Source organism: Indicator indicator, chromosome 7 (genome assembly GCF_027791375.1).
Source record: "Indicator indicator isolate 239-I01 chromosome 7, UM_Iind_1.1, whole genome shotgun sequence".
Lineage (NCBI taxonomy): Eukaryota > Metazoa > Chordata > Aves > Piciformes > Indicatoridae > Indicator > Indicator indicator.
This window is the reverse complement of record NC_072016.1, coordinates 39,732,561-39,759,118: the sequence shown is the minus strand read 5'-3', so window position 1 is coordinate 39,759,118 and position 26,558 is coordinate 39,732,561. Positions and strand designations below refer to the sequence as shown.

General features: G+C 51.4%; 1 protein-coding gene across 1 annotated transcript; it reads left to right on the top strand.

Moving 5' to 3' along the window:
- Positions 1–495: 495 nt before the first annotated feature.
- Positions 496–26,558, top strand: DNAJB12 (DnaJ heat shock protein family (Hsp40) member B12). Its single transcript, XM_054382229.1, has 8 exons — positions 496–628; positions 7,091–7,265; positions 8,878–9,023; positions 14,165–14,350; positions 18,161–18,240; positions 20,220–20,329; positions 24,502–24,674; positions 26,419–26,558. Exons 1-8 carry the CDS (start codon positions 496–498, stop codon positions 26,538–26,540), a joined length of 1,125 nt encoding a protein of 374 aa, XP_054238204.1. The 3' UTR covers positions 26,541–26,558.

Here is a 26,558-nt window from a genome sequence, read left to right as displayed (position 1 = left end):
CAGCCCGAAGAGGCAGCTCTGGGGAGATGATCTTGTGTCCTTTTAGTGCTTAAGCGTCGATCAGAAAGCTGGGGACAGCCTTTTGAGCAGGGCCTGTTGTGACAGGACAAGGGGGGACGGTTTGAAGCTGAGAAATTCAGACTGGAGAGAAAGGAGAAATGTTTGACACTGAGAGTGGTGAGAGCTGGCCCAGGTTGCCCAGAGAGGTGGCAGTTGCCTCATCCCTGGAACCACTCCGGCTCGGGCCGTTTGGAGCTCTGAGCCCCCTGCTCCAATGCAGAGTGTCCCTGCCCGTGGCGCGGCGGCGCCAGCCCCGGCCGGTTTGCCGTCTCCTCCCGCAGGCGTCGAGCCCACGGCCGCTCACCCCGAGCGCTCCCGCCCCGCCCCAGGCCGCGGGCGGCCCTCCCGTGACGCCATCAGGCCGCGCGCCGCCCCGCCCCTCCCCTCCGTTCCCCCCCACCGCTCCCCGCCCTCCCGGCCGCCGCCGCCGCCGCCATGGAGTCGAACAGGGACGAGGCGGAGCGGTGCATCGGTATTGCGCTGGCCGCCGCTAAGGCCAACCAGCCCGACAAGGCTCGCCGCTTCCTGGAGAAGGCGCAGCGCTTGTACCCCTCGCCACGAGTCCGCGGTGAGCACCGGGCGGGGGGGGTGAGAGGGACGGGCCCGGAGCGGGAAAGCCGGGGGAGGAAGGGGGGGGGCCTGGGCCTGCGCTGCCGCCGCTGCCTGACCTCTGACCCGCGCCGCGCCTGCGGCCTGCGCGCCGCGGGGTCTGCCGGGTACTGGAGTCCGCGGGGGACGGGGCACGGCCCCGCCGCCACCAGGGGCTGCCCCGCTCTGGGGCCCGCCCTCGGGGTGCCCGTGGGGACGGGACCGCTGCCTGGCGCCGGTTGGAACAGCTTACCGCCGGCCCGTGTCTGCTCGCACCGAGTTGTGGCCATGTGCGTTAAGCAGGGCGGGCGTGGGGACGTGAGGAGGCAGAGGGGCGGTGTGCGCAGGGGAGGGCGAGGGGTTCGCTGCCTCTCGACATCGTCACTGCTTTCCTGCCCCTGACCCGCCATCGGGCAGCGGCTGCCCCTGGCAGCATCGCTGCGAGGTTGAGGCCGAGTGGGGAGAAGGGGAGCTTGGCAAGGCCGAAGTGCTCTGTGGGGCTGCTTAATCTCCTCTGCCTGTCCCCCTCCTCTTCCCTCTGCCTGTCCCCCTCCTCTTCCCTCTGCCTCTCGCCCATCTCCTCCCTCTGCCTCTCGCCCATCTCCTCCCTCTGCCTCTCGCCCGTCTCTTGTCTCTCACCTGTCTCTTCCCTCTGCATCTCCCCCATCATAGAATCACAGAATCTTAGGGGTTGAAAGGGACCTCTGGAGATCATCCAGTCCAACCCCCCCTGCCAGAGCAGGATCACCTGGGGCAGGTCACACAGGACATCCAGACAGGTCTTGGAAGTCTCCAGAGGAGACTCCACAACCTCTCTGGACACCTATCTTTCCCTCTGCCTGTCCCACTTAATCTTTTCCTTCTCTCTCCTCCTCTCTTAGCATTTGGGCTGTCCTGCAGCTGGGTCCCTCCCACAGAGGTGCCGGCACCTTGGGCCAGGGCATGACTTCAGCAGCTCAGCCCGCCAGGCAGCAGTTTCACACAGCTTGCAGGCAGGCAGACTTACTTGAGCCAACACACTCCAGCATGTGCTGGTTTCCCCTGGCTATTCCACTCTGCAGGTGTTGGCTCCTCATGTAATGCACTCCCACTGATTGCCACAGCACACCTACTGCAGTTCATACCAGCACACATTTAAAAATTCTTCCTTCTTGGAAGATCTTATACCAGTTTTATGGATTTGGGGGAATGATCTTGCTTCCTGGAAGCTTTATGGCGTAGATGATTAACATATCGCAAAACAACACAAGTAGATGTGGCAGTCTCTGACATGGTCTAGTGGTCAATGAGGTGTTGGGTAGAAGATTGGACTTGATGGTCTTAGAAGTCTTTTTCCAATGTTAATGATTCTATGTTATAAAAAAGCAGCTGGCAAGTGGTTGATAGAATCAGCCAAATACCTTTCTGTGTGTTCTCACCCTACAGAAATTGATACAAAGAGCTGTAGATGAATTTTTTTCCCTTTTTTTTTGTCCCCCCTTTGACAGACCTTTATCTGAGTTTTGATCCTTTGGCTGTGGTTTGCAGCTTGCCCGACCCTCTCCATCCTGTGGAGAGCTCAAGGCTTCCTGTAATCCTCTCTTTCATTGTAGGAGGCCTCTTTCCCTTTCCTCAAACACCACATATCAGCCTGTCTGTGGTGGAGGTTTTCCTTCCTGTTCAGAGTTTCTACTTTTGCTAAAGTACTGCGTGGGAAAAGTGACTTTTGGAGGAAGAAGTGTGACATAGGAGACAGAGAAGTCCACCCTTGACAAGGGTTACTCTCCTGAGGAGCTCTGCTAGGGCACACACCAGAAGAGTGACAGCAAGCACCACTTTGTGATGTAAAGCATCCCATTTGGTCCTAATGCTGTGGCCTGGGGGATCACAGAAGATCACAGGATGTTAGTGGTTGGAAGGGACCTTCAAAGATCATCGAGTCCAGCCCCCCTGCCAGAGCAGGACTCTAGCACAGGAATGCATCCAGATGGGGCTTGAAAGTCTCCAGAGAAAGAGACTCCATAGCTTCTCTGGGCAGCCTGTTCCAGTGCTCTGTCACCCTCACAGTGAGGAAGTTCCTCCTCATGTTGAGGTGGAACCTCCTGTGCTGGAGTTTCTATCCATTGCCCCTTGTCCTATCCCAGGGTGCGACTGAGCAGAGCCTGGCCCCTCTCTCTTGACTCTTAACATCCATCCCACAGATATTTATAAACATTGATCAGATGTTTAGTGTTCTCCAGACTAAACAGCCCCAGGGCTCTCAGCCTCTCCTTATAAGGCAGATCTCCAGTCCCCCAAACATCCTTGTAGCCCTCCATTGGACTCTCTCCAGCAGATCCCTGTCCCTCTTGAACTGGAGAGCCCAAAGCTGGATGCAATATTCCAGGTGAGGTCTCACCAGGGCAGAGTAGAGGGGGAGGAGAACCTCCTTCGATCTGCTGCACACACTCCTCTTTAATGCACCCCAGGACCCCATTGGCCTTCAGGTCCTTCTCCACGGAGATGTGCTGTCAGAGAACGGGAGCTCAGGGAGGAAAGCAGAGGCAAGGGGGGGCAGCAGGGCAGGTGAGTGGAAGTGAGCAATGTGCTGCTTGTGGCCAGACCCAGCAAAGCTGCTGGTACAAGTTTCATGTCTGAGCTGCCATCCAGGGTGTCCTGTCAGCTGCTCACCCTTGCACTTTGGGTCTGTAGTTGGGAAATGCTGCTGAAAATCCCACAGCTGCACAGTGGTCACTGAGTCTTTGTGTAGTCAGTGTGTACCCCTGGGAAATCTCTTCCTCATGAGTGACATCAGGTTTGGCAACCACCCACAGCGTGGACCTTGCACAGCTTCACACCCTGACCCTGGCTGGGTCCTACAGGTGTCGTCACAGGGTTCAGCAAAGGGTTTTGCAAGGGGATTTCAGCAAAAACCTTCCCCTGTGTAAACACAGCTGGGCATGCTGCTACAGCCAGAGTCCCATTGGCTGCCTTTAAGCGGGAGCTTCGGAAAAATGCACAGAAGTTGAACAATTGTTGGCTAATAAGGGAGGAAGAGGCACCCAGAGCACATGCCTGGTGGGGAGCTGAGCTGGCAAAACTGGAAACTAATTCAGCAGTCTCTGTTTCAGTAGCTTATGAATTTGCACTGTGCTGTGACTGCATGGAGGATCAATGTGGCTTTGGGTAGGAGCTGTGGAGCAAAACACATAGGAGCTGTGGCCATATGTGGACTTCTGTGGTTGGTTTGAGGAACCTTTTTGCTGAAAACCTCATGACAAGCTGTAGGGAGCTGAGCCCAAACCAGCAGGAGGGGGGGGTGGGAAGAGGGACAGCCTTGTGAGATGAGGTTTAAAAGTGTCTGGAGGTGTGTTCCAGCTTTGGAAGGAGGAAAAGCAAAGACTATAATTCTTTAGTGATGTAAATATGAGTGAGAAAAGGATTTTTTTTTTTCTGAAAGCCAAAATCCATGAAGCCCCCAAACTCAAAATCTCACCCAAGGCTCATTATCCCCTTGTCATTTTTCTCCCTCACCCCACAACTATTGCCTGTGTTGGCTGTTGGATTACCAAGAGGTTTTCTTTTTTGCCCCTCCAATCTCTGTGGGACAGATAGGATATCTTGGCTGGTCTCTTGGCCTGCAAGCCTTGTTTGTGCTTGCATAAAGAATGCAACACACCCCCCCGCATAGTGCAAGGTCTGTAGTGTGCAATCTGCAGGGGGAGATGAAGTGTCCTCCGTGGTTCTAGGCTCTGGATAAAGGACTGCAAGCTCGTCAAGTTACTGGTGCCTTTGTCAATAAGGCTATCTGGTTTTAATTGGGTTACGTCTTGCATGAGGCTGTGCAAGATAGAAACTACAGGTGTGAAGAGATTGGTCTGATACTGGGTTAAAAAAAAAGGACAAAAATAGTTTAAAAAGATGTTGCTGTCCAGCTGAAAGGGAAGTGATAGAATCACAGAATGCTTGAAGTTGGAAGGGACCTTAAAAATCATCTAGTCCTGCAGTGAGCAATGATTGTGAGACACTGGAATGGGTTGTCGAGAAAGGTTGTGGATGCCCCCCCCTTGGAGGTGTTCAGGGCAAGGCTGGATGAGGCCTTGAGCAAGCTGGGCTAGTGGGAGGTGTCCCTGCCCATGGAAGGCAGGGTGGAACTAAATGGTCTTGAAGGTCCCTTCCAACACAAACCATTCTGTGAGTCTATGAGCAGAGACTGCATCTGGAATATTGTGTCCAGTTCTGGGCCCCCTCAGTTCAAGAAGGACCTCAGGGAACTGCTTGAGAGAGTCCAACACAGAGCCACAAAGATCATTAAGGGAGTGTGTGCTGGTTTGGGGCCAGACAGATCGTCTCTTGCCCCAAAAGGGACAAAAGAATGAGACTCACACAAACGGATTGGAGAGTGATGGAAAGTTTAAATGGAAAAGCAATTGGTGAAGCTACAGAGAACTACAAACCACAAAGCATAGTGACAAAGAGTATCCCAAAGCGTACAGAACCCCTCACAGAATTCCCAAAAGCTTCCCAATCCTTCCCTTCTTCCCACCTGAGGGTAAACCCAAACCCCCCAGGGCTCTTTCTTCCCCCTCCCGCTGCTAGGCAAGTCTCAGGCTGGCCAGGTCTGAGACTGCCCCCCCCTCCATTCTCCTCCTGGCATTAGGCCTAGACAGGCCTAAGAGGCCTTGAGGATACTCCCCCGGCATTACCCGATAAGAGAGGACATCTCCCGTGGGAGCAGAGAGGGAAGAAAGAGGAAGAGAATGACTTTGCAGATGGCCTTATAGGGTGCAGGACTTATGGGTAGAAATACGTTGTTTCCTGTGTCCACCCCTATGGGTGGGCACCCAGGACACCAGAGGTGCACCTCATGCAGCAGTGGCAGGGGGCACCCAGCCTAAACTGCCACAGAGTGGAACATCTTCCTTAAGAGGAGAGACTGAGGGGGCTGAGGGCTCTTTAGCTTGGAGAGGAGGAGCCTGAGAGGTGACCTCATTCATGTTTATAGAGATGTGTAGGGTGAGTGCCCAGAGGCTGGAGCCAGGCTCTGCTGGGTGATGCCCAATAACAGCACAAGGGGCAATAGGTGGAAGTTGAGGCAGAGGAAGTTCCATGTGAACATGAAGAAACATTTCTTTGCTGTGAGGGTGACAGAACACTGGAACAGGCTGCCCAGGGGGGTTGTGGAGTCTCCCTCTCTGGAGATATTCAAAACCTACCTGGATGTGTTCTGTGTGATCTGCTCTAGGTGACCCTGCTCTGGCAGGGAGGGTTGGACTGGATGAGCTTTCAGGGTCCCTTCCAGCCCCTGGCATTCTGTGATTCTGTGACCACTAGACCTGGTTGCTCAAAATCCCATCCAACCTGGCCTTGAACAAGTGATGGAAAGATGCTTAGAAAAGTTTCACTTGGTTTCACAGTGCCATCACCTGTGCAGTTAGGCCAGGCCTGAATGCTGGTCCCCTCTTGGGTGCAGGACAGCATCTGAGCCTTGTGAGGAGGAGATGATAGTCCACAGCAGTTCACCCAGCAGACGTGCACACCCTGCTTGAGGAAAACTGAATTAATGCCATTGATACTCCTTAACTGAGAGAGGAAATGGTTTTCACAGCTGCTTCTACAGGCATGGGATAGGGAGGTGAGACAGCACAGGAGAACAAAGCTCCCTTCTGCCTCATGTGGTTGAGGTCCTGCGTGCTGCCATCTCTCAGCTCTGCTACTCCCTGTCCCGGAAAGGGGAGTGTCCCCTTGTGACTGGCAGCCCACGGTGTGCTTTTCTAGGCTCGCTAAAGATAGGGCATTGTCACAGAATTTACCCAGCACAGAAGACTCTCAAAGGCAGCAGATAAAGAGGAGGAATATGCTTGAGAATGTGCTAGAGAACAAGTGTGGAAGTGCTTTGCCCTTAAGGAGAGACATGGACATACACACTAAAAAAAGAGAGGACAGAGATGTGCAGCTTCGGTGATCTGCTGTAGCTGTCCAGCTAGATGGGCTGGGGGTTTGGTGGAATCTTAGAGAACCATAGAGTCATTGTGGTTGGAAGAGGCCTTTAAGATTACAAAGTTCAACTGTTAACCCAGCACAGCCAAGTCCACCCTGAACTATGTCCAGCAACACCACATCTCCATGGCTTTTAAATCCTTCCAGGGATGGTGACTCCACCACTCCCCTGGGCAGCCTGGTCCGGGGCTTGGCAGCGCTTTCAGGGAAGACATTTCTCTTAATGCCCAACCTAAACCTCCCCTGCTGCAGATTGAGGCTGTGGAGGTTAGGCAGTATCCTGAGCAGTAGCCCTCATACCTGGGCAAGATGCAACAGGAACTTCTGGGTTCCTTGGGTGAAAAGGTGAGGGCTTGTCTGACAAAGGGTGGGGGATCTTAGTGCCATGGCAGAGATGGGCTGGGGTGCCTTCATGGGACAGTTGGAGGAGCAGATGGAGCTTGGCAGTCTCTTAACTTCTCTTTCCATCTTTTTCTGATTTCAGTTCTGCTTGAATCCCTCAACAAGAGCGAGCAGTCAGCCAATGGCCACTCCCAGTCCAAGGAGTCCACAAACCCTCAGTTCAAGAAGATGAGCGGAGACTTCCCCTCGGCCAACGGAGAGGCTGGTGGGGAGGCCCCCAAGGGCTACACTCAGGACCAGGTGGATGCAGTGAGGAGGTTTGTGCACAGCTCTCCATGGCTCCAACCCAGTGTTTTATCACATGGCACTGGTCTGGTTTTTACAGGCTTCTAAAGGTTTGAAGCACAGTGAGTGATTTGTAGCTGGCTGGGTGTTAAAAGCATACCTGGGAGGATTTATAGTTCCAGCAGTGCTGGGAGGCAGCAAGGGATGAGATTTTCCCCCAGAGGCATGCAACAAGGGCTAGAGCTGTAGGCATGCAGGCCTCTCCTTGGCTGAGATCCAGATATTCTGGATGCATTCACCTCACAGGCTGCATGTTAGTGTTTGGTTTAGCACTATTCAGCAATGCTGTGGAAAATTCCCTGTGCTCCTCAGTTCCCATCAGCAGTCCTCCTGCTCTAAGATGTGGTCTGGTAGCAAGTGACAGGGCATAGCCTTCTTCCTCTCTCCTCAGGATATTCTGCTTGTGGTCTCTCTTAGAGCCCTACATAGCAGAAGGGAGCCTACAAGAAACCTGGTGAGGGACTTTTTAGGGTGTCAAGTGGTGATAGGACTAGGGAGAAAAGAGCAAAACTAGAAGTGGGTAGGTTCATATTGAATGTTAGGAAGAGGTTCCTCACCATGAGAGTGGTGAGATACTGGAACAGGTTGCCCAGGGAGGTGGTAGAAGCCTCATCCCTGAAGGTTTTGAAGGCCAGGCTGGATGGGACTCTGAGCAACCTGATCTAATGTGAGGTGTCCCTGCCCGTGGCAGGGGGGTTGGAACTGATTGATCCTTGAGGTCCCTGACAATTCTATGATTCTAAGTCTAAGTGCAGGATACTTTACTTTGTTAGATATCCTTCTGCAGCTCCTGCTGGCCAGCCTCAGGATATGTTTCTTCAGCCACCTGTTTCCGAAGCCCTGATTCAAGGTGGTTTTTATTGCTTTCTACCATTTTGAAACACTGGAATTTGAAGGACTGAAACTGTAGCACAGTCACTTGGTAAACTTTGTGTAAGGTTGTGGGCACCATCTGGAGCTGTGCAAGAGCTGCTCTGGCTGATGGGCCTTGTTACATCATCCATTCCTCCACAAACCCAGCCTGCTGCCTCAGCCAGGTCATGTGAGGAGGAGAAACCATTGCTGGGCTGTGAGTGTACCCAGGATGAGCTGGGCTGTGTGCACAGGCCTGGGCAGCTCCTTCTTTCTTCCTCTAGAATTCAGCTGATGTTGTTTTTAGGGCTGTGAACTAACTAAATCTGAGGAGACAGGGGGGAATAGAAGCCCAGCTAGCCTCCAGATCCCGGCCTGCCCTTTGCAGTCCCTCCCAAAGATCCTCCAAAACATGAGCCTGATGAATCTGAAGCTCCACCACGTTCCTCTGTGGGTGGTATCATTTCCTGGCCCTTCTACCTCCACTGGCTCAACTGGTTCTGTCAGGGTGTTTGTGTGCTGGTAGTGCTGGCACAGCAGGAACCAGGCTGGGACCACAATTGGGTCACCCACAGAGGCCTTTGAGCCAGGTAAAGCAGAGGTCACTGAGCAGCACCGAGCCAAGCTGCGACGTGCCAGATGTCTCACAGCTCACTTGCTCAACACAGAGTGGTTGGTTCTCACGGCTGGAACTGAACTGTCTGGTGTTGTCACCTCTCTCTCTCCTGGCAGGGTAAAGCAATGCAAAGATTACTATGAAATTCTGGGAGTAAACAGAGAAGCTTCTGATGAGGACCTGAAAAAGGCTTACCGGAAACTCGCGCTAAAGTTTCACCCAGATAAGAACCACGCACCAGGGGCTACAGAGGCGTTTAAAGGTAAAGAACAATTGCAGCCTGGTGATTTGCCCACAGCTGTCAGGTGATGGAGCTGAGTTGGCCTGGCAGTGGCTCTTAAAAACAACCTCATGAGTCATGTAGGGTGAAAAAAAGCTCTTTGTAAAGTTGAACCTCTTCTGAGCTTGTTGTGTCATGCACAAAGTGGAAGCTTAAAATAATAAACACAGGTAGGGTTCAGCTCTGCCAGGTGGGCAAGGGGAAGCAGCCTTCCTTCCCTTTCTCCTAGTAGCCCTTCCTGTGTGTCAGTTCAGCCTCCCACCATGCTGCTCAGGAGGAAGTTCCCTTGGGATGTTAACCATCCTTTTTTTTTTTTTCAATTCAGGAGCATTCACCTAGCAGGGAGAAGCTCCATGTCCTGAAGCCATCCAGCACAGGTGCTGGGGTGCACCCCTGTCTACTGACAAATCCAATAGAGACCCAGTAAGATGTGCAGCACCAGAGGCAGCCATTGGGTTAATGAATCCCTCGAGGGAAACATTGCTGGGTAGGCCCCATGGCAGGAAACTTCTTCAGAAGTGGTACTCAGACTCTTCCACTCACTGAGCATTTCAGGCAGTCTTCAGGTTGCCAAGCAAGGGCTCAGCACTTGACCATTGCAAAAGTAAGCTGTTGGAATTGGTGGAGAGAGACCTTAGGTGAAGATTTCAAGTGCAGAACTGCACCAGCTGTACAACTGAGCCCAGCCAGAACTCAAAAATGGTAGCCAGGAGATTGATTTCTGCTGTAGACAGCCCAATTCTCTGGCCCTCTGTACAAATGCAGCAGGGGTGTTTCCTGGGGAATAAGATACCTTAAAACTGGAGTAATTTTGCAAGAGAAATGCTGCTGCTTGGAACATAATGCTTGGAACTAGAGTGTGGCCAGCAGGTCATGGGGGGGTTCTCTTTCCCTCTAATCTGCCCTAGTGAGACCACATCTGGAGTATTGAGTCCAGTTCTGGGCTCCCCAGTTCAAGAGAGACAGGAAAATACAGGAGAGGGTCCAGTGGAGGCTACAAAGATGCTGAGGGGCCTGGAGCATCTTTGTGAAGAGGAAAGGCTGAGAGCCCTGGGGCTGTTTCGCCTGGAGAAGAGCAGCCTGAGAGGGCATCTGATCAATGCTGATCAATAGCTAAAGAGTGGGGGAAAGAGGATGGGGCCAGGCTCTTTGCAGTGGTGGCCAGTGTCAGGACAAGGGGCAACAGGCACAAACTGAAACCCAGGAGGTTCCACCTGAACCAGAAGAGAAAATTCTTTGCTGTGAAGGTGCTGGAGCCCTGGAGCAGGCTGCCCAGAGAGGTTGTGGAGTCTCCTCCTCTGGAGAGATTCCAAACCCACCTGGACATTGTGCTTCTGGTCACCCTGCTGTGCGTGGCCCTGCTTTAGCAAGGGAGTTGGACTGGATGATCTCCAGAGGTCCCTTTCAGCCCTTACCATGCTGGGATTCTGTGCAATTTTCCTTTGCAAGCTGTGGAAGTTTGGTTATTATGGTTGAGCATAACACAGAACTTGTGGGTGCCAGTTGTACAGCACTGGTTTTGTGGTCTTAAAGCTGGTTAAATGTTTAATTTCAATGGCTTGATAAAAATTTAAATGGTTTGATGGTGTGGTTCTGGCCATCATGGGAGTGAGCAGCAGGTGACCCTGCTCTGGCAGGGGGGGTTGGACTGGATGATCTTTCGAGGTCCTTTCCAGCCCCTGGCATTCTGTGATTCTGTTAGATGCGTAAGACTTCTGATGGAGCAGGGAGCAAGGCTGACCAGGGGCAAGGATATTGATAAGAGTATTTGGGTAAGCTTCTAGTAGACATTCAGCAGTAAAAGTCTCATGCTAAGGTTTGTTCAAGTCTTTTCAGACTTAAATCCACAAGCAGTAAGTGTGTTGCAGTGAGCAGATAACCAGCTGCCCCCAGCTGCTCAGGGGGAGCCTGGTTTAGTGTGGGGTCAGATGAAAGAGCAAGCATCTGTAGATGTCTGTCTACACTGCAGAAAGCCTCTGCTCAGTAGTTCAGCCTCCAGTCCTCACCAAAGGCAGGTTTCCTCACCTCTAATCTGAAGTCCTGATGTTTGCCAAGGGCTTTGACAAGGGGTACGTGCCAGAAGTCGTGCGTTAAGCAAGGTGCCCTTTATCCTCCGCTGCACAGCTATCTGCTCTCACGTTATCTCTCCTCCAGGCCTTGCCTTCTCCTCCTGCCCCCAAGCTGAGGGGGGGAGCTCCTCCTCTGCAGGGCTCCCTGAGGTCCATCTGCTTGGTTCCAGAGGGGGAAGGGGGAAACATGCACTGCTAGGGGGATTTGAGTTAAGTTTTTTCTTAACGATGATGTATCAGCCAAAGTCTTGGCATTCATCTTCCCAGGGACAGCTGATAAAGTGTTGGCTGTCCTGATACCTTGTCTCAGTCTACAGGTGCAGCTGGCTGCAGTCTGGCTTGTGGCAGATGAGACACTGGAACAGGTTGCCCAGGGAGGTGGTGGATGTCCTCTCTCTGGAGGTGTTCAAGGCCAGGTTGGATGAGGCCTTGAGCAACCTGCGCTAGTGGGAGGTGTCCCTGCCCATGGCAGGGGGTTTGGAACTATCTGATCTTTAAGGGCCCTTCCAACCTAAACCATTCTATGAATGAATTAGATTTGCCTCACTACCTTTGGCTGACATTAGGAAAAGAGTTGAGCCTGGTTTACTCTGGGCTGAACTCCTGATTTGGAGTGAGGTGTTTCTTGGGCTTTGTCAGCAGGCAGTCAGACAGCCCTGAGCAGCTCCCTTTTCATTGCTTAACCACACAGTTTGAAAGAACAAGCTAACGTGCTGAGGGACACTCCTTGTCATCCAGCTTCCTTGCCTGCTTGGAGAAGTGTTTGCTCTGTGTGCACTAACTAGAACCAAGAAGGAGAATGAGCATGTTGACAACCTTTTCCGGGGTGGTGAGACACTGGAACAGGTTGCCCAGGGAGGTTGTGGGTGGCCCTTCTCTGGAGGTGGTCAGGACCAAGTTGGATGAGGCCTTGAGCAACCTGGGCTAGTGGAAGGTGTCCCTGCCCATGGCAGGGGTCTTGGAACTACATGATTTCCTGGCCTGTATCAGGAATAGTGTGGCCAGCAGGATCAGGGAAGTCATTCTGCCCTGTGCTCAGCACTGGTTAGACCACACCTTGAGTCCTGTGTCCAGTTCTGGGCTCCTCAATTTAAGAAGGACATTGAGATACTTGAATGTGTCCAGAGAAGGGCAACGAGGCTGGGGAGGAGTCTGGAGCACAGCCCTGTGAGGAGAGGCTGAGGGAGCTGGGGGTTTTAGCCTGGAGAAGAGGAGGCTCAGGGGAGACCTCATTGCTGTCTACAACTACCTGAAGGGAGGTTGTAGCCAGGTGGGGGTTGGTCTCTTCTCCCAGGCAAGCAGCCCCAGAACAAGAGGGCACAGTCTCAAGCTGCACAGGGGGAAGTTTAGGCTTGAGGTGAGGAGAAAGTTCTTCCCAGAAAGAGTAATTGGCCATTGGAATGTGCTGCCTGGGGAGGTGGGGGAGTCACCATCCCTGGAGGTGTTCAAGAAAAGCTTGGATGTGGCACTTGGAGCCATGGTTTAGTTGTCAGGAGGTGCTGGGTGATAGGTTGGACTTGATGATCTCTGAGGTCTTTTCCAACCTGGTTGATTCTGATTCTGTGATCTTGGAGGTCCCTTCCAGCCCAAACCATTCTGTGATTCTGTGGCATTACATCCCCCACTCTTCACATCTCTAGTCCAAGAAGAAACCATGCACCTCCATCTGACCATGGGGGAAATGTTGAATCTTGGAGTTCCTCTCCTCCACAGGGCCATGTATCTCCCTTGTCTACCACTCCTGCTCCTGCCTCAGACTCCAGGCCACCACTGCCACCAGCAGCATTGGCTCCTCATGATACAGGGAGCAGAGAAGCTCTGCAGTCACACAGGGAAGCTCTGGGGATGGTTGGTACAGAGGGATGTGATAAACTGGAACGTGCAGAGAGACAAGTACAGAAATAGGAGGGTGGCAGGTAGACTTCCTGCTAGAAAGCCACAAATGTCTGAGGTTGGAGAGTGGCCTGGGGAACCACTGGGGGTTTAGTCCCAGTACATTTCCACTGTCACTGGTTAACAGCCCTTGTAATTATGCATCTTACTTCTGGAAATCCTGAGATCCATAGCTGACAGACACAACTTCCAGCCAGCATTTCCTTACCAGCTGTTACGGGAGGTTTGAAAGTCATCTAGTCTTACTCTCAGTGCTCAGTGTTTAAATTCTTTGCAGCTCAGGTTTTAGGCTATGATATTGAATTCCCTCACTGCCACTTTGGCCTTAAACTTGTCTCCTACAATCCTGGTTTCATACACAGTTGCTTACAGCTGAAGGATTTGTTGGACTCAGTGGTTTTTAAAAGTCTTTTCCAACTGGAACAATTCTATGATTTAAGAATTAGTTGTTCAAAAGGAGTAACAGTATTGAATCAAGTGCAACAGGCAGCTGCTCTACTACCTGTATTTCCTTCCCAGTTCAGAGTTTTGTTCATCTGAGAGGGTTTCTCTGGGGAACAGCTGTGTATGTTCAGCCTGGAAAAGAGAAGGCTCCAGGGAGACCTACTAGTGGCTTTCCAGTACTTGAACGGGGCCTACAAGAAGGCTGCAGAGGGACTGTTTACAAAGGCCTGCAGTGATAGGACAAGGGGCAATGGTTTGAAATTAGAGAAGAGGAGATTTAGATTGGATGTTAGGAAGAAGTTCTGCACTATGAGGGTGCTGGAACACTGCAACAGATTGCCCAGGGATGTAGTTGTGGCTCCATCCCTGGAGATACTCAAGGTCAGGCTCAACAAGACTCTGAGCAACCTGATCTAGTGGAGGATGTCCCTGCTGACTGTAGGGGATTTAGACTTAGTGACCTTTGGAAGTCCCTTCCCACCCAAATCATTCTGTGTCATAACTTCATTCGAATCAAGGAAGGCCTTTTTCACTGAGTGTGGTTTCCTTCTGTCCCTGTTTGCCAGAGAAGCACAGCAGGTAGCCTGCTGGAAGAGGTGGATAGCTGAGAACCTTGTTTGTGTCACCAGCAAGGCAAGTGCTGGCAGTCTGCAGGGCTACCTGCGTGTTCTCTGCAGAAGGCAGAAGCTAATTGCTTCCTTCTTGTGGACCTTGCAGCCATCGGTAACGCGTACGCGGTGTTGAGCAACCCGGAGAAGAGGAAGCAGTATGACCAGTTTGGGGATGAGAAACTCAACCCTGCGCGGCATGGACACAGCCACTCGGATTTCCACCGCGGCTTTGAGGCGGACATCTCACCGGAGGACCTCTTCAACATGTTTTTTGGTGGTGGTTTTCCTTCTAGTAAGCACCTTCGACTTTAATGGCTTGCATAAGGACCCAGTCTGGGTCTGGAGGAGTGGAGGCTGAGGGAGGGAGACCTCACTCTCCTCAGCTCCCTGAAGGGAAGTTGGAGCCAGGTGGGTGTTGGCCTCTTCTTCCAAGGAACAAGTGACGGGGCAAGAGGGAACAGCCTCAAGTTGCCACCTCTAGAGTGAGGTGTCCCTGCCCGTGGCAGGGGGTTGGAACTAGATGATCCTTGTGGTCCCTTCCAACCCTGACTGATTCTATGGTTCTGTGATTCTAAGTTGCACCAAGGGAGGTTTCGGTTGGACATTAGAAGAGACTTCCTAACTGAAAGGGTTCTCAGACATTGGAACAAGCTGCCCAGGGAGGTGGTTGAATTCCCATCCCTGAAGGTATTAAAAAGAGGCAAAGATGCAGTCCTCAGGGACATGGTTTAGCACCAGACTTGGTAGAGTTAGAGAATGGTTGGACTGGATGATCTGCAGTGTGAGCTTGCAGCCCAGAAAGCAAATCACATCCTGGGCTGCATCAAAAGCAGCACTGCCAGCAGAGCCAGAGAGGAGATTCTGCCACTTTGCTCTGCTCTGGGGAGACCTCACCTGGAGTACTGTGTGCAGGTCTGGAGCCCTCAATATAGGAAAGACATGGAGCTGATTGAGAAGATCTTGAGGAGGGCCACAAAAATGATCAGGGGCTTGGAGCGGCTCTGTTACAAGGACAGGCTGAGGGAGCTGGGGGTGTTCAGCCTGGAGAAGAGGAGGCTCTGGGGAGACCTAATAGCAGCCTGCCAGTACCTGAAGGGGGCTACAGGAAGGATGGGGAGAGACTGCTGACAAAGGCCTGCAGGGACAGGACAAGGGACAATGGCCTCAAACTAGAGAAGAGCAGATTTAGATTGGATATCAGGAAGAAGTTCTTTCCTATGAGGGTGGTGGAACACTGGAACAGGTTGCCCAGGGAGGTGGTTGAGGCCCCATCCCTGGAGATATTCAAGGTGAGGCTCAACGAGGCCCTGGGCAACCTGATCTAGTTGGGAATGTCCCTGCTGACGGCAGGGAGGTCAGACTGGTTGACCTTTGGAGGTCCCTTCTGGCCTGGACCATTCTATGATTCTGTGATCTTAAAGGACTTTTCCAACCAAACCGATTCTGTGATTCTATAAATCCTTCTGACAGAGCAGCATTGCAGTAGTGCAAGGATTACTGTGTTTAATGAGAATTCTCCTTCACACACAACCCAAACACTTAGGGCTTTCTAAATTAGTCAGAGGGGTGCTTGGAGAACTCAGCATCCAGCAGATAATGCCATCAGAGCTGGACTTCTTCCCAAATTGAGTTATTTGTTTGCATATTGCCAGCATCAGCTGTTGTTAGGTTGGGATGAATGTCAGAGCAAAGAAGGACTTGTTTCAAGGCTAGTTGTAAAAGTAATCCTATTTTGAAGAAGGCTTTTCTGCCTGGTGGGTTCAGAAGTTAAATCTTCTCATCAGAACAAACTGTGGTCATGCCTGGGCCTTGTTCTTGATCTGTATCTACTCTGTCATGCAGCTGAAGCAGTTTCTCTGAGATCATTGCCCACTTCCTTCTTGCCACTGTGTTCCATTTAAAAAAAAAAAAGAGATGAGAATGTTCTTTCTATAGCATGTTTGAAACCTCTTAGGTTGAAGAATCTGTCTCCTGTTTGAAATTTGGGCAGCAGAAAGGAACCCAAGTGGCTGTTCCTTCACTTGCTCAGTTCTGATTGAAAGAATACAGGTGTAGAAGACTCCCTTCTATTTACTCTGCTCACATTTGGCTGGCAGTGGTTATTTGACCCTTGTCAACTTGGAAAAAATAAGTATTGTTGTTTCAGTTGAGAAGATTTACTCTGGTAGCTCTTTCCTGTCTGGTGCATAAGAATCAACACACTAACTATACTTGCAGAGGCATCTTGAGGCTTTCTGCAGCATTCACATTCTGCCTGTCGGAGAGGTAAAGCTACTCCAGTAAAACCAGCAGGTTGCTGGTTTAGCCTAGACTCTTTTTTTCCTTCCTTTCCTCACTGTCCCAAGAGAATTCAGGATGACTTTCCCTTTCTCAGCTGTAGTTTTGATGTTTAAAACATTTAACAACTGTTTTTAGGTGGGAAAACTACCCATTTTTTTTCTTGCTGTCGTTGGTTTTAATCTCAAGTAAATTCAATTAGAAGCAAGGAGGCCTTGTAGAAGATATTCTGTCTACATAGCTGAACCTGCTTTGAGCAGGAGGTTGGAGCACCTGAGGTCACTTCCAGACTGAATTTTCATATGATCCTTGTGTCCACCACGGGTTTGCCTTCAGACATACCTGCTCAGTAGATCTTTGGAATGTTCCTTTTTCAGCTGTGACCACTGCAGCTCATGTGTAAATGTGGTAGAATGAATAGAATTGTTTGGTGTGAATTCTTCTAGCAGCCTCCTCTGGAGCCCCAATTTAGCTTCACCCTGTAGCTACAGCCATGTCTGTGAGGACAACGTGATGGAGTGGCTTGAGTCAGGGGCTCCAGCCATCTGGCCTGCTGACCATGCAGTGGGACAGATGCAGAGGTCTCAGGAACAGCCCAATTCTGTCAAATCACCATTTCCCTCAGACATCCCAGCTCCAGCCAGCCTGGAAGCAGCCCTGCCAGGCAGATGTGCTGTCCTGCTTTCAGCTGTGAGCTGGCTGGCATGCTTCTGGCTGTGGGAAGTAGGCTGAGCTGAGAGCAGTGGGAAAGGCAGGGCTGGTCTAAGTGTGAGCACAGCATGGAGGCCCTTAGAGTCTCTACAGCCAGCAGGAGTAGGGAAGTGGTGGCAGCCCTGTACTCAGCACTAGTGAGGCTGCACCTCCAGTACTGTGTCCAGCTGAGGTATGGCAGAATAAGAAAGAAACTGAGGTGCTGGAGTGGGTACAGTTCTCTGAGGGATTCAGGTCTGGTGAGGAGAGGCTGAGGGAGCTGGGATTGTTTAGCCTGAAAAGAGGAGGCTGAGAGAAGACTTTCTTGCTCTCTGTGGGCTACCTGGAAGAAGGTTGGAGCAAGGCCAGCGTTGGCATCTTCTCCTGAGTAACTAACACAGGACAAGAGGAAATGGCCTCAGGCTCTGCCAGAGGAGGTTTAGATTGGGTATTAGGAAGGATTTCTTCATTGCAAGAGTGGTCAGGCATTGGAACAGGCTGCCCAGGAGGTAGTGGAGTCACCACCCCTGGAGGTGTTCAAACACAAGTAGATGTGGCGCTCTGGGACATGGTCTAGTGATTGTGGAGGTGTTGGGTAGAAGGTTGGACTTGATGATCTTGGAGGTCTTTTTTAACCTTAATGATTCTATTATCCTTATATTTTTGCTGTGTGGCCTGAACCAAACCACAGGTGGAGCCCTTGCTGCCAGCATTCAAAGTTAAAACTGCTGATTTTGCTCTTTATTAGCACACAGTTTAGTGGGTTTTTTTGTTATGCTTTTATTGGTGGAGGCTGACATGGAAGATGGTCACCTTTTGTGGTTCCTTCCTGGCCAGCCAGAACTGTCTGGGTAGGTTTAGACTGGACATTAGAAATAAATTTTTCCCAGAAAGAGCTGTCAGGCACTGGAATGTGCTGCCCAGGGAGGTGGTGGAGTCACCAACCCCGGATGTGTTTAAAGGTGGTTTGGATGTGGTGCTCGGGGATATGGTTTAGGGGTGAACCTTGTAGGTCTGGGTTCTGGGTTGGACTTGGTGATCCTGAGGGTCTTTTCCAACCTGAATGTTTCTGTGATTCTGTGATTTCTGTCTGATGTTCCCTGAGTTCTGCCTAACAGTCCTCTTTTGTCTGCAGGTAATGTTCACGTCTACAGCAACGGCAGGATGCGGTACACCTACCATCAGCGGCAGGACAGGCGAGAGCATCAGGGTGATGTAAGTGGGGAACAGGTCAGGGGTCTGAGAGTCTAAAGGTTTTTCCAACACATGGAATTGTGAGCTCGTTGGTGGGGCTGCCTTGTGAAACAGCCCTGCAGGTATCCACCCCCTGAACAGAGAGCTGGAGTCATGGGAAAGGAGCTGCTGCCTTTGCCGCTTACCTGAAGCTGTGGATTCATTTACTGGTGGTTGTTCTCCCAGGGCTCTCTTAGCTGTTGTCCCATTGTGTGTCTTGAAACAGTGCTGCCTTGAAATGAGATGGCACCAGTGAGGTGTTGCCTGTTGTTAGCACAGAATAAACATCTCCTCTCTGATCTAATTCTGAGATTTCAAAAGGTAAATCTGCTTTGCAACCCAATGGATAGTCCCTCCTCCCAACCTGAACTCATCCTCCCTTTTATTCCAGAGTTTCTAATCTGTGATGCTCAATTAACCAAGGAAGGCATTTTATAACACAGGAAGGACGTGGACTTGATGGAGCAGGTCCAGAGTAGGGCCATGAAAATGATCAGGGGGTGCTGGAGCACCTCTGGTACGAGGACAGGCTGAGGGAGCTGGGGTTGTGCAGGTTGGAGAAGAGGAGGCTCCAGAGAGACCTAACAGCAGCCTTCCAGGACATGAAGGGAGCTGCAAGAAGGCTGCAGAGGGACTGTTTGCAAAGGCCTGCAGTGACAGGACGAGGGGCAATGGTTTGAAATTAGAGAAGAGCAGGTCTACATTGGATGTTAGGAAGAAGTTCTGCACCAGGAGGGTGGTGGAACACTGGAACATGTTGCCCAGGGAGGTAGTTGAGGCTCCTTCCCTGGAGATATTCAAGGTCAGGCTCAACAAGGCTGTGAGCAACCTGATCTAGTGGAGGATGTCCCTGCTGACTGCAGCAGGGGTTGGACTAGATGACCTTCAGAGGTCCCTTCCAAACCAAACCATTTTATGATTCTATAATTTCAAAAAGTAAATCCACTTTTCAGACCACATGGATACTCCCTGGATCCTCCCAACCTGAACTCATCCTCCCCTTTGTTCCAGTACTGAAGATGGGGTATTTCTAATCTGTGATGCTCAATTAACCAAGGAGAGCAATTTATATCATGTGCTATTTTTATGTTTTCCCATCAGAGTACCTATCTTCAGCACTCCAACGCCCTCAGATGTAGGGAAAAGAGAATGAGGGACTTACTATTTCAGTTAAATATTGAAGATTCCTGTTCTCTGGGGATGGTTTTGCTTTAAAAAATAGCCAAACAGGCAACAAGAACTTCCTGAATATATTTTTCTCAAGCTTAAAGGGGAGAGTGTACTCTGCTGGAACTGGAGAGGGAGCTCAGGAGGTGTGGCAGAGGGGGAATTACTTTGAGCTGACACTGAAGAAGGGAGGTTTTCCATAAAACCAGTTCTGCTCACTGGCACAAGCAGGATCACCCCATATGGCTCTAGAAGAACAAAGTATGGGCATGAGACTTTTGACATCCACTCATAAGATTCCTCTGCTAAGTCTGTTGTCACATCCAGAAGTGAATTTGGACCTTCAGAGTCATGCTGCCCATTCTGGAAGGGATCTGTGGGCTACTAGGCTCCCCTCAGTTATTTTGAGATGCCTCCTAAACCAAATGCCTTTGAAAAGCTGGAGAATTGGGGCTGTGGAGGGGTGGGAAGGAGAGAGGGCAGTGCTACAGGATCCTGGGTAGAAGGTTGGATATTAGGAAAAATTCCTTCACAGGAAGGCTTGTCAGGCATTGGAACAGGCTGCCCAGGGAGGTGGTGGAGCCCCATCCCTGGAGGTATTTAAAAGACACATGGCTGTGGTGCTGAGGGACGTGGCTTGGTGGCAGAGGCTTAGCAGCAGTGGTGGGATTGTGAGCTCTGGCTGAGTGGTTGGACTTGATGATCTCAAAGGTCTCTTCCAACCTCAACAGTTCTGTGATTTTATGATTCTAAGTTTATGGGTGATGCTCCACTGTGTGTTTCTGTTCCCTCAGGGTGGCCTTGGCTTGTTTGTCCAGCTGATGCCTATCCTCATCCTGATCATTGTGTCTGCTCTCAGCCAGATGATGGTCTCCAGCCCACCCTACAGTTTGAGCCAGAGGCCGTTAGTATTCGTTACTCTAATGCTTACCTGGCTGGGGTGGGGATTTGCTTCTGGGGGGCAGGGTGGGTGATGGGGTAGGGATCTAGGCTCTCTGCTTTTCCTCTTCCTGTCTGTGCCTTATCTCATTACACTTTGCTCTTGCTGCCAAATGCCCTGCCCATCAGTGAAAGCCTCCTGCTGCACTGCAGATCTTGAGATGGAAGATGTGGGGAAGCTTGGAGGGAGGATGTTCTGTGACAGGGACCTTCTGCAGCCCATACCCACAGCTGGTTGTATGTCTGTCCTAGAAAGGGACAGACCAAATGACATTGAGGGACTGTAGCCCAGCATTGAGATCCCATACACAGAATTGATTTCTTCTTCTTGAAAGCCTCAGTTTATGCCTAGTACAGTGCAGCAAAGGAAGAAAAGAAGGAATAAAAGAGTAAAAGACACTCCCAGAGAAATCCCCTACTTTGAACTCTAAGCTTGCCATAAAGTAAGTAGCTGTGGCCAGACATTTACAATGTGAAAGTGAAAGTGTTTGAGTTCAGACCCTTTGGAAATGCCCAGCTCTGCTCCCTTGGCTGACAAATGGAATGACTCTGCTGTTACTCACTCTGCAGTGCCAACAAAGCATGGGTAACCAGGCTTGATTTCTGCCTGCTTGCATCACCCTCGACAAAACCTTGCTGGTTTTTTTTTTTCAGTGGAAGTTCCTTGTGTGTGTTTAAAGACTTGGTTACAGCCAATGGGCCCTGCCCAGTTTCACAGGGGACAACGTTTGACCTCAGACACTCTAAAACCCAGCTTGGCTGTTGGGTGTAGGGTAGAGGCTGTGACATTAGTGCTTGGGAAGATGGAGTGGTTGTGAAGAGGGCACACTTAAGGGCTGTTCTGAGAAGCTAAAGAGTGTTGAGACTCTGCAGTTGATATTAGGACTAGAAAATTAAGCATTGTCTGTGTTTACCAGTATGTTTGTTTTCTACTGATGAAGAGGCAGTTTAGGGGGTGAGAAGATGTTCAGTGGAGGAGACTTTCATTTTAACTGGGTAGGCATTTGCTTCCAGCCTTATCTGCTGTCAGACGAAAGTCAGCCCTGAGCCCCAGGTGTTTTTCTGCTGCTTGGTTCCCTGTTCCCTGTGCTGTGTCTCTCTCTGCATGCTCAGGGAGCTGCAAGCAAACTGATTTCCAAGTTAGGATTTGAAGCAGAACTAGAAATGGGCAGATTCAGATTGGATGTTAGGAGGAAGTTCTTCCCCATGAGGGTGGTGAGACACTGGCACAGGTTGCCCAGGGAGGTGGAGGCTGGATGTGGCTCTGAGCAACCTGACGTGGTGTGAGGTGTCCCTGCCCATGGCAGGGGGGTTGGAACTGGATGATCCTCGAGGTCCCTTCCAACCCTAACAATTCTATGATTCTGTGATTAAGTGTGGCAAGTGAGCTGATGCAGCCCTCTGTCATCTCTGCTGAATGACTGAGGCAGCTTGGATGAGATGAGGTCGGGAGCCAAAGGCGCAGGATGCCGGCAGGCGGTGCTGCTCGCTCGCTCGCACAGGCAGCCAAGCCCCTCCAGCTGCCTGATGTGAAAGGAAATACTGTGCTTGGCTGGTGTTCAGCAGAGAGATGGAGCTCACAGGAGGCAAGAAGCTTCTGAACCTGGGGAGGTTTCAGTGGCACACAGATTTTGAAGCCACTTCTTCAGAGTGAAGCTGTCACTGAGAGAGGCAGAGTCCTAAAGAACCATTTGTGGTTCTGTTGCCTTTGTTTAATCTGCTTCAAAACCTCACTTTCTGCTGGAAGACCTATCTGGCTATGTGCTTGATTGTGCCACCTTGCTCTACAGTAACACCTCATCCAATGTGCCTGACATAATTGCATGTCTCACTTGAAGTGGAAGCTTGCTTGCACCAGGTCCTGCCCTTATTTTCGTGCTTTACAGTCCAGCAGACTGCTGGAGCTCTGTGAGCTTTAAATACCCCTCCCTGGAGAGCATGCTTTGGAGCCTTCATGGCTCACCTTTATACAGAAGAGGAATATGAGCTTTGGGAGAGCTTAGGGCTCTGTCTTGACAGGTGAAATAGCGAGCTGAGCTTCTTCCTGCTGTCTCTGCCAGCAGGCACTGCCTTTGTCTGGGAGAGGCTTTAGGTCATCTTCAACCTATCTGGTTCCCCACCACTGGTCCCTGAGTAGCTGAATCCTGCTGAACCATGCAGGAGTGTTTGAATCTCTCCTGTAACGCTGATAACAGAGCGAAGGGCGAGCCAGATAAGCTCATGTTTGTACCTGGCTTAAGAATCAGGCTTGCTTCTAATGCAGCAGCCAGCTGGTATTTATTATGGGAAAACTTTGGGCACATCTCCAGATGGAGCCATTCCCAATGAATCCAGCAGGGTTTGGGCACAGGCCCTGTGCTCCAGCTTGCAAACACGCCCCAGTCGGTATCTCTAGGTTTGCTGGAGCTCTGTCTGAAATGCAGATCCCCAGGAGTAAGAAGAGTTTTCCTTCTAGAAAGTGCTTTCTGCACGAGTCGGTGCAGGCTGGAGCGCGGAGCGGGGCTGACTTTGTTCCTGCAGCGGCGGCGCTGGTTGCTGCGTGTGATGTGGTAGAGGAAGCTGACGTTGTGGGGTGAGCAGATAGGTCTTGGCAGAGGGGGCTGGGTTCAACTGACCTGGGGAGGCTGAGAGCCAGCCCCTGCTCTGCCCTTCCCTGGCTACCCACACCCCCTGAGCGTCGGCCTTCAAGCTTTGCAAGCATCCTCGGGGCTCCGCGCCGGAAAGAGACGATGGTGTCGTCAGCGAGGAAATTGCAGGGAGATTTAATTAGCGCTGAAAACTCTTAATGAGCACTTTATTTTAAGTGGGTTTGGGCCCTGGGCAATCTGCCTCAGAGTTATGTCTACGTTCAGAGCTCTGCCCACCTAAGCTACAGGCCTGGCAGGTTTCCTCTGCCTGTGCTGGCATTTCTATTCCCCCAGAAAAGCCTCTCCTTCCCAAACCTTCCCGTCTGGATGCATAGGAGCGATGTCTGTCTTCAGCAGTTTGCTGTTGTGGGTTGAAATTACCCCCCAACTAATTTGGAGAAACTGGCCCCCAAAATAACATCACCAGACTAGCTCAGTTTGGGATGGAAGCAAATGAAGCTCTATTTACAAGCAAGTAAAATCCAGAAACATGAAATGCAATCAGCTTTGCAGGACTTGAATATTCCCATGTGATCCCATTCTCCTAAGACCCCCTTGGAGTACTGTGTCCAGTTCTGGAGCCCCTGTTACAAGAAAGATCTGGAGGTGCTGGAAGGTGTCCAGAGAAGGGCCATGAAGATGAGCGGAGGGCTGGAGCTGCTCTGCCATGGAGACAGCCTGAGTGAGTTTGGGCTGTTCAGTCTGGAGAAGAGAAGGCTCTGAAGAGACCTAATTGTGGACTTCCAGTATCTGAGGGGGACTACAAGTAGGCTGTTTTGAGGGTGTCAGGGAGTGATAAGACTGGGGGGAATGGAGCAAAACTAGAAATGGGTAGATGCAGATTGGATGTTAGGAAAAAGTTCTTCCCCATGAGGGTGGTGAGACACTGGAACAGGTTACCCAGGGAGGTGGTGGAAGCCTCATGCCTGGAGGTTTTTGCAGCCAGGCTGGATGTGACTCTGAGCAACCTGCTCTAGTGTGAGGTGTCCCTGCCAGTGGCAGGGGGTTGGAACTGGCTGATCCTTGATGTCCCTTCCAACCCTGACAATTCTGTGATTCTGTGAAAATATACAATATAGGTACAATATATTAACAATTTATCAACAATGCAGAAGCTCCTCAGATCCGCCTGGAAGGATCCAGGGGACCCCTTCACCTCCTACCCCACTCCCTTCCTCCTTCCTGTTACCTCACACTGTAGTCAAAACAGAGATACCCCTGGGGAGGCCTCGGAAGAGAGCGAAGTTGCAAGCAGAAGCAACAGGAGAAGAAAAGAGAGAGAGAATTGTTTATGCCTCTTCTCTGTATGCCCATTAGCAAGCCAATGAATTACACAGACCTTATTACTTTCCTTTATATCCAATGGTAATTTATTTTACTTTCAGTCTTTGCAGTCAGGGACTAGGCTCAAGTTTCCTCTTCAAACTGCAACAACGAATGACAGCTGGGAGCTTTATGCTCTGCCCTTGAAGCTTGTCCTACACCGCTCTGCCTCTTCTCCCTGATCCAGGTCTGTGGGTCACATACACAGGAGAGTGACAGAGCACTTGAAAGTCCCCTACTACGTGTCGGAGAGCTTCACAGAGGAGTACACAGGCACGAACCTGAAGAACGTGGAGAGGAGCGTGGAGGACGACTACATTGCGAACCTTCGAAATAACTGCTGGAAAGAGAAGCAGCAGAGTGAGTAGTGTGGGCTCAGGAGCCAAGGGGCTCGGCTGCTGTGGGAGTTTGGCTTCAGGAAGGTCTCTCACTGGGGGCTGAGTTCTGCTAGAGTTACACTTTAAGGTGCTGTGAGAACGTTTCCTCTGTCGTTGGGGTTTGTGGGGGTCTTTTCCCCTCTCTGTGACTTGGTGACAAATCTCCATACCTGAGCTTTTTGGTTTGGTTTGGTTTGGTTTTGAATGCTGCTGTAGAACTGGTCAGGCAGGAGTTGTGCCCTGGAGGTTCCCCTGCCTGGTCAGTAGGGTATCTCTGATTTCCAAGGGAGAGGTGGGGGGAAGGCTGCAGCTGTCTGATTTTGCAGGAGGCCCCCACAGCTCTGTGTAACACTTTAGTCATCCGAGGAGCGTGTCTGAAAGCCTGCTGCCTGCCTGTACTGCCCTTCATCCCTGCTCACAAGGCTGTGGTGGTGCTGCTGAAGGCATGCAGGCTCGGGAGGGATGGCTGCCCAGTCAGGCAGCCTGAGAGATGACCTGGCCACTTAGCCAGGCAGCAGTCTGGTGAGGTCAGCAAACTCTTTTGCCAAGTCGCGGGGCTGACCTGACCTCTCTGCCCTCCTGTTCTGAGCAGGTGCTGATCACAGCTCTGCGAGCAGTGGCTAGGGGAGGATTTGAGCTCCTGGTATGCAGCAGGGGCTGTCAGAGCCTTGAGTGGTACCAAATGAGGCCAATGCACCCAGCTCTGAGCCTCTGCTTTTCTTCTTGCCTGTGCTGCTCGGTTAACCTCTGTGTAGGCTGCCTCATGTGCCTGCTCAGACTAGAGGCAGGTCCCATTAGGCTTTCCCTGGGCTGGGTGAGCTGTCAGCAGATGCTACACCCATCCTGTCCTAAAGGGCACAGGGCATTTCCTCAGCCTCATCCTGTGCTTCATCTGCAAGGAGCTGAGGTGCCTGGCTTTGCCAGTAGAGCCCATGGTGGACCGTGGCCTGGGGTGTGGCTCTCCTTCCAGCTGAGGGCCATGACCCTGGCTTCTCTGGGAAAGAACAACCCCATGGAGCAGTAGAGGTTGGGGACTGACCTGCTGGAGAGCAGTGAAGGGGAAAAGGACCTAAGGCTCCTGGTGGATGGGAGGTTGACCATGAGCCAGCAAAGTGCTCTTGTCGTCAAGAAGGCCAAAGGCAGTCTGGTCTGTATTAGAAGGGCTGTGGTCAGTAGGTCGAAGGAGATTCTCCTCCCCCTCTACTCTGCCCTGTTGAGGCTGCATCTGGAATATTGTGTCCAGTTCTGGGGTCCTAAGTCCAAGAAGGACCTCAGGGAACTCCTTGGAAGAGCCACAAAGATGATTAAAGGATATGAACATCTTCCTTATGAGGAGAGACTGAGGGAGCTGGGGATCTGTAGCTGGGAGGAGCCTGAGAGGTGACCTCCTTCATGTTCATAAATATGTGCAGGGTGAGCGCCCAGAGGCTGGAGCCAGGCTCTGCTGGGTGATGCCCAATGACAGCACAAGGGGCAGTGGTGGAAGCTGAGGCACAGGAAATTCCATATGAACATGAGGAAAAGTGTTTTCCCTGTGAGGGTGACAGAACACTGGAACAGGCTGCCCAGGGGGGTTGTGGAGTCTCCCTCTCTGGAGACATTCAAGACCCACCTGGCTGTGTTCCTGTGTGACCTGCTCTAGGTGACCCTGCTCTGGCAGGGGGGTTGGACTGGGTGATCTCCCTTCCAGCCCCTGGCATTCTGTGACTGTGTGATTCCCTTTGCAGAGGAAGGTTTGTTGTACCGGGCACGCTACTTCGGAGACTCGGACCTGTACCAGCGGGCACAGAAGATGGGCACCCCCAGCTGCAGCAGGCTCTCAGACGTCCAAGCCTCTCTGCACGGATAGTTGTCGCCGGCCCGCACA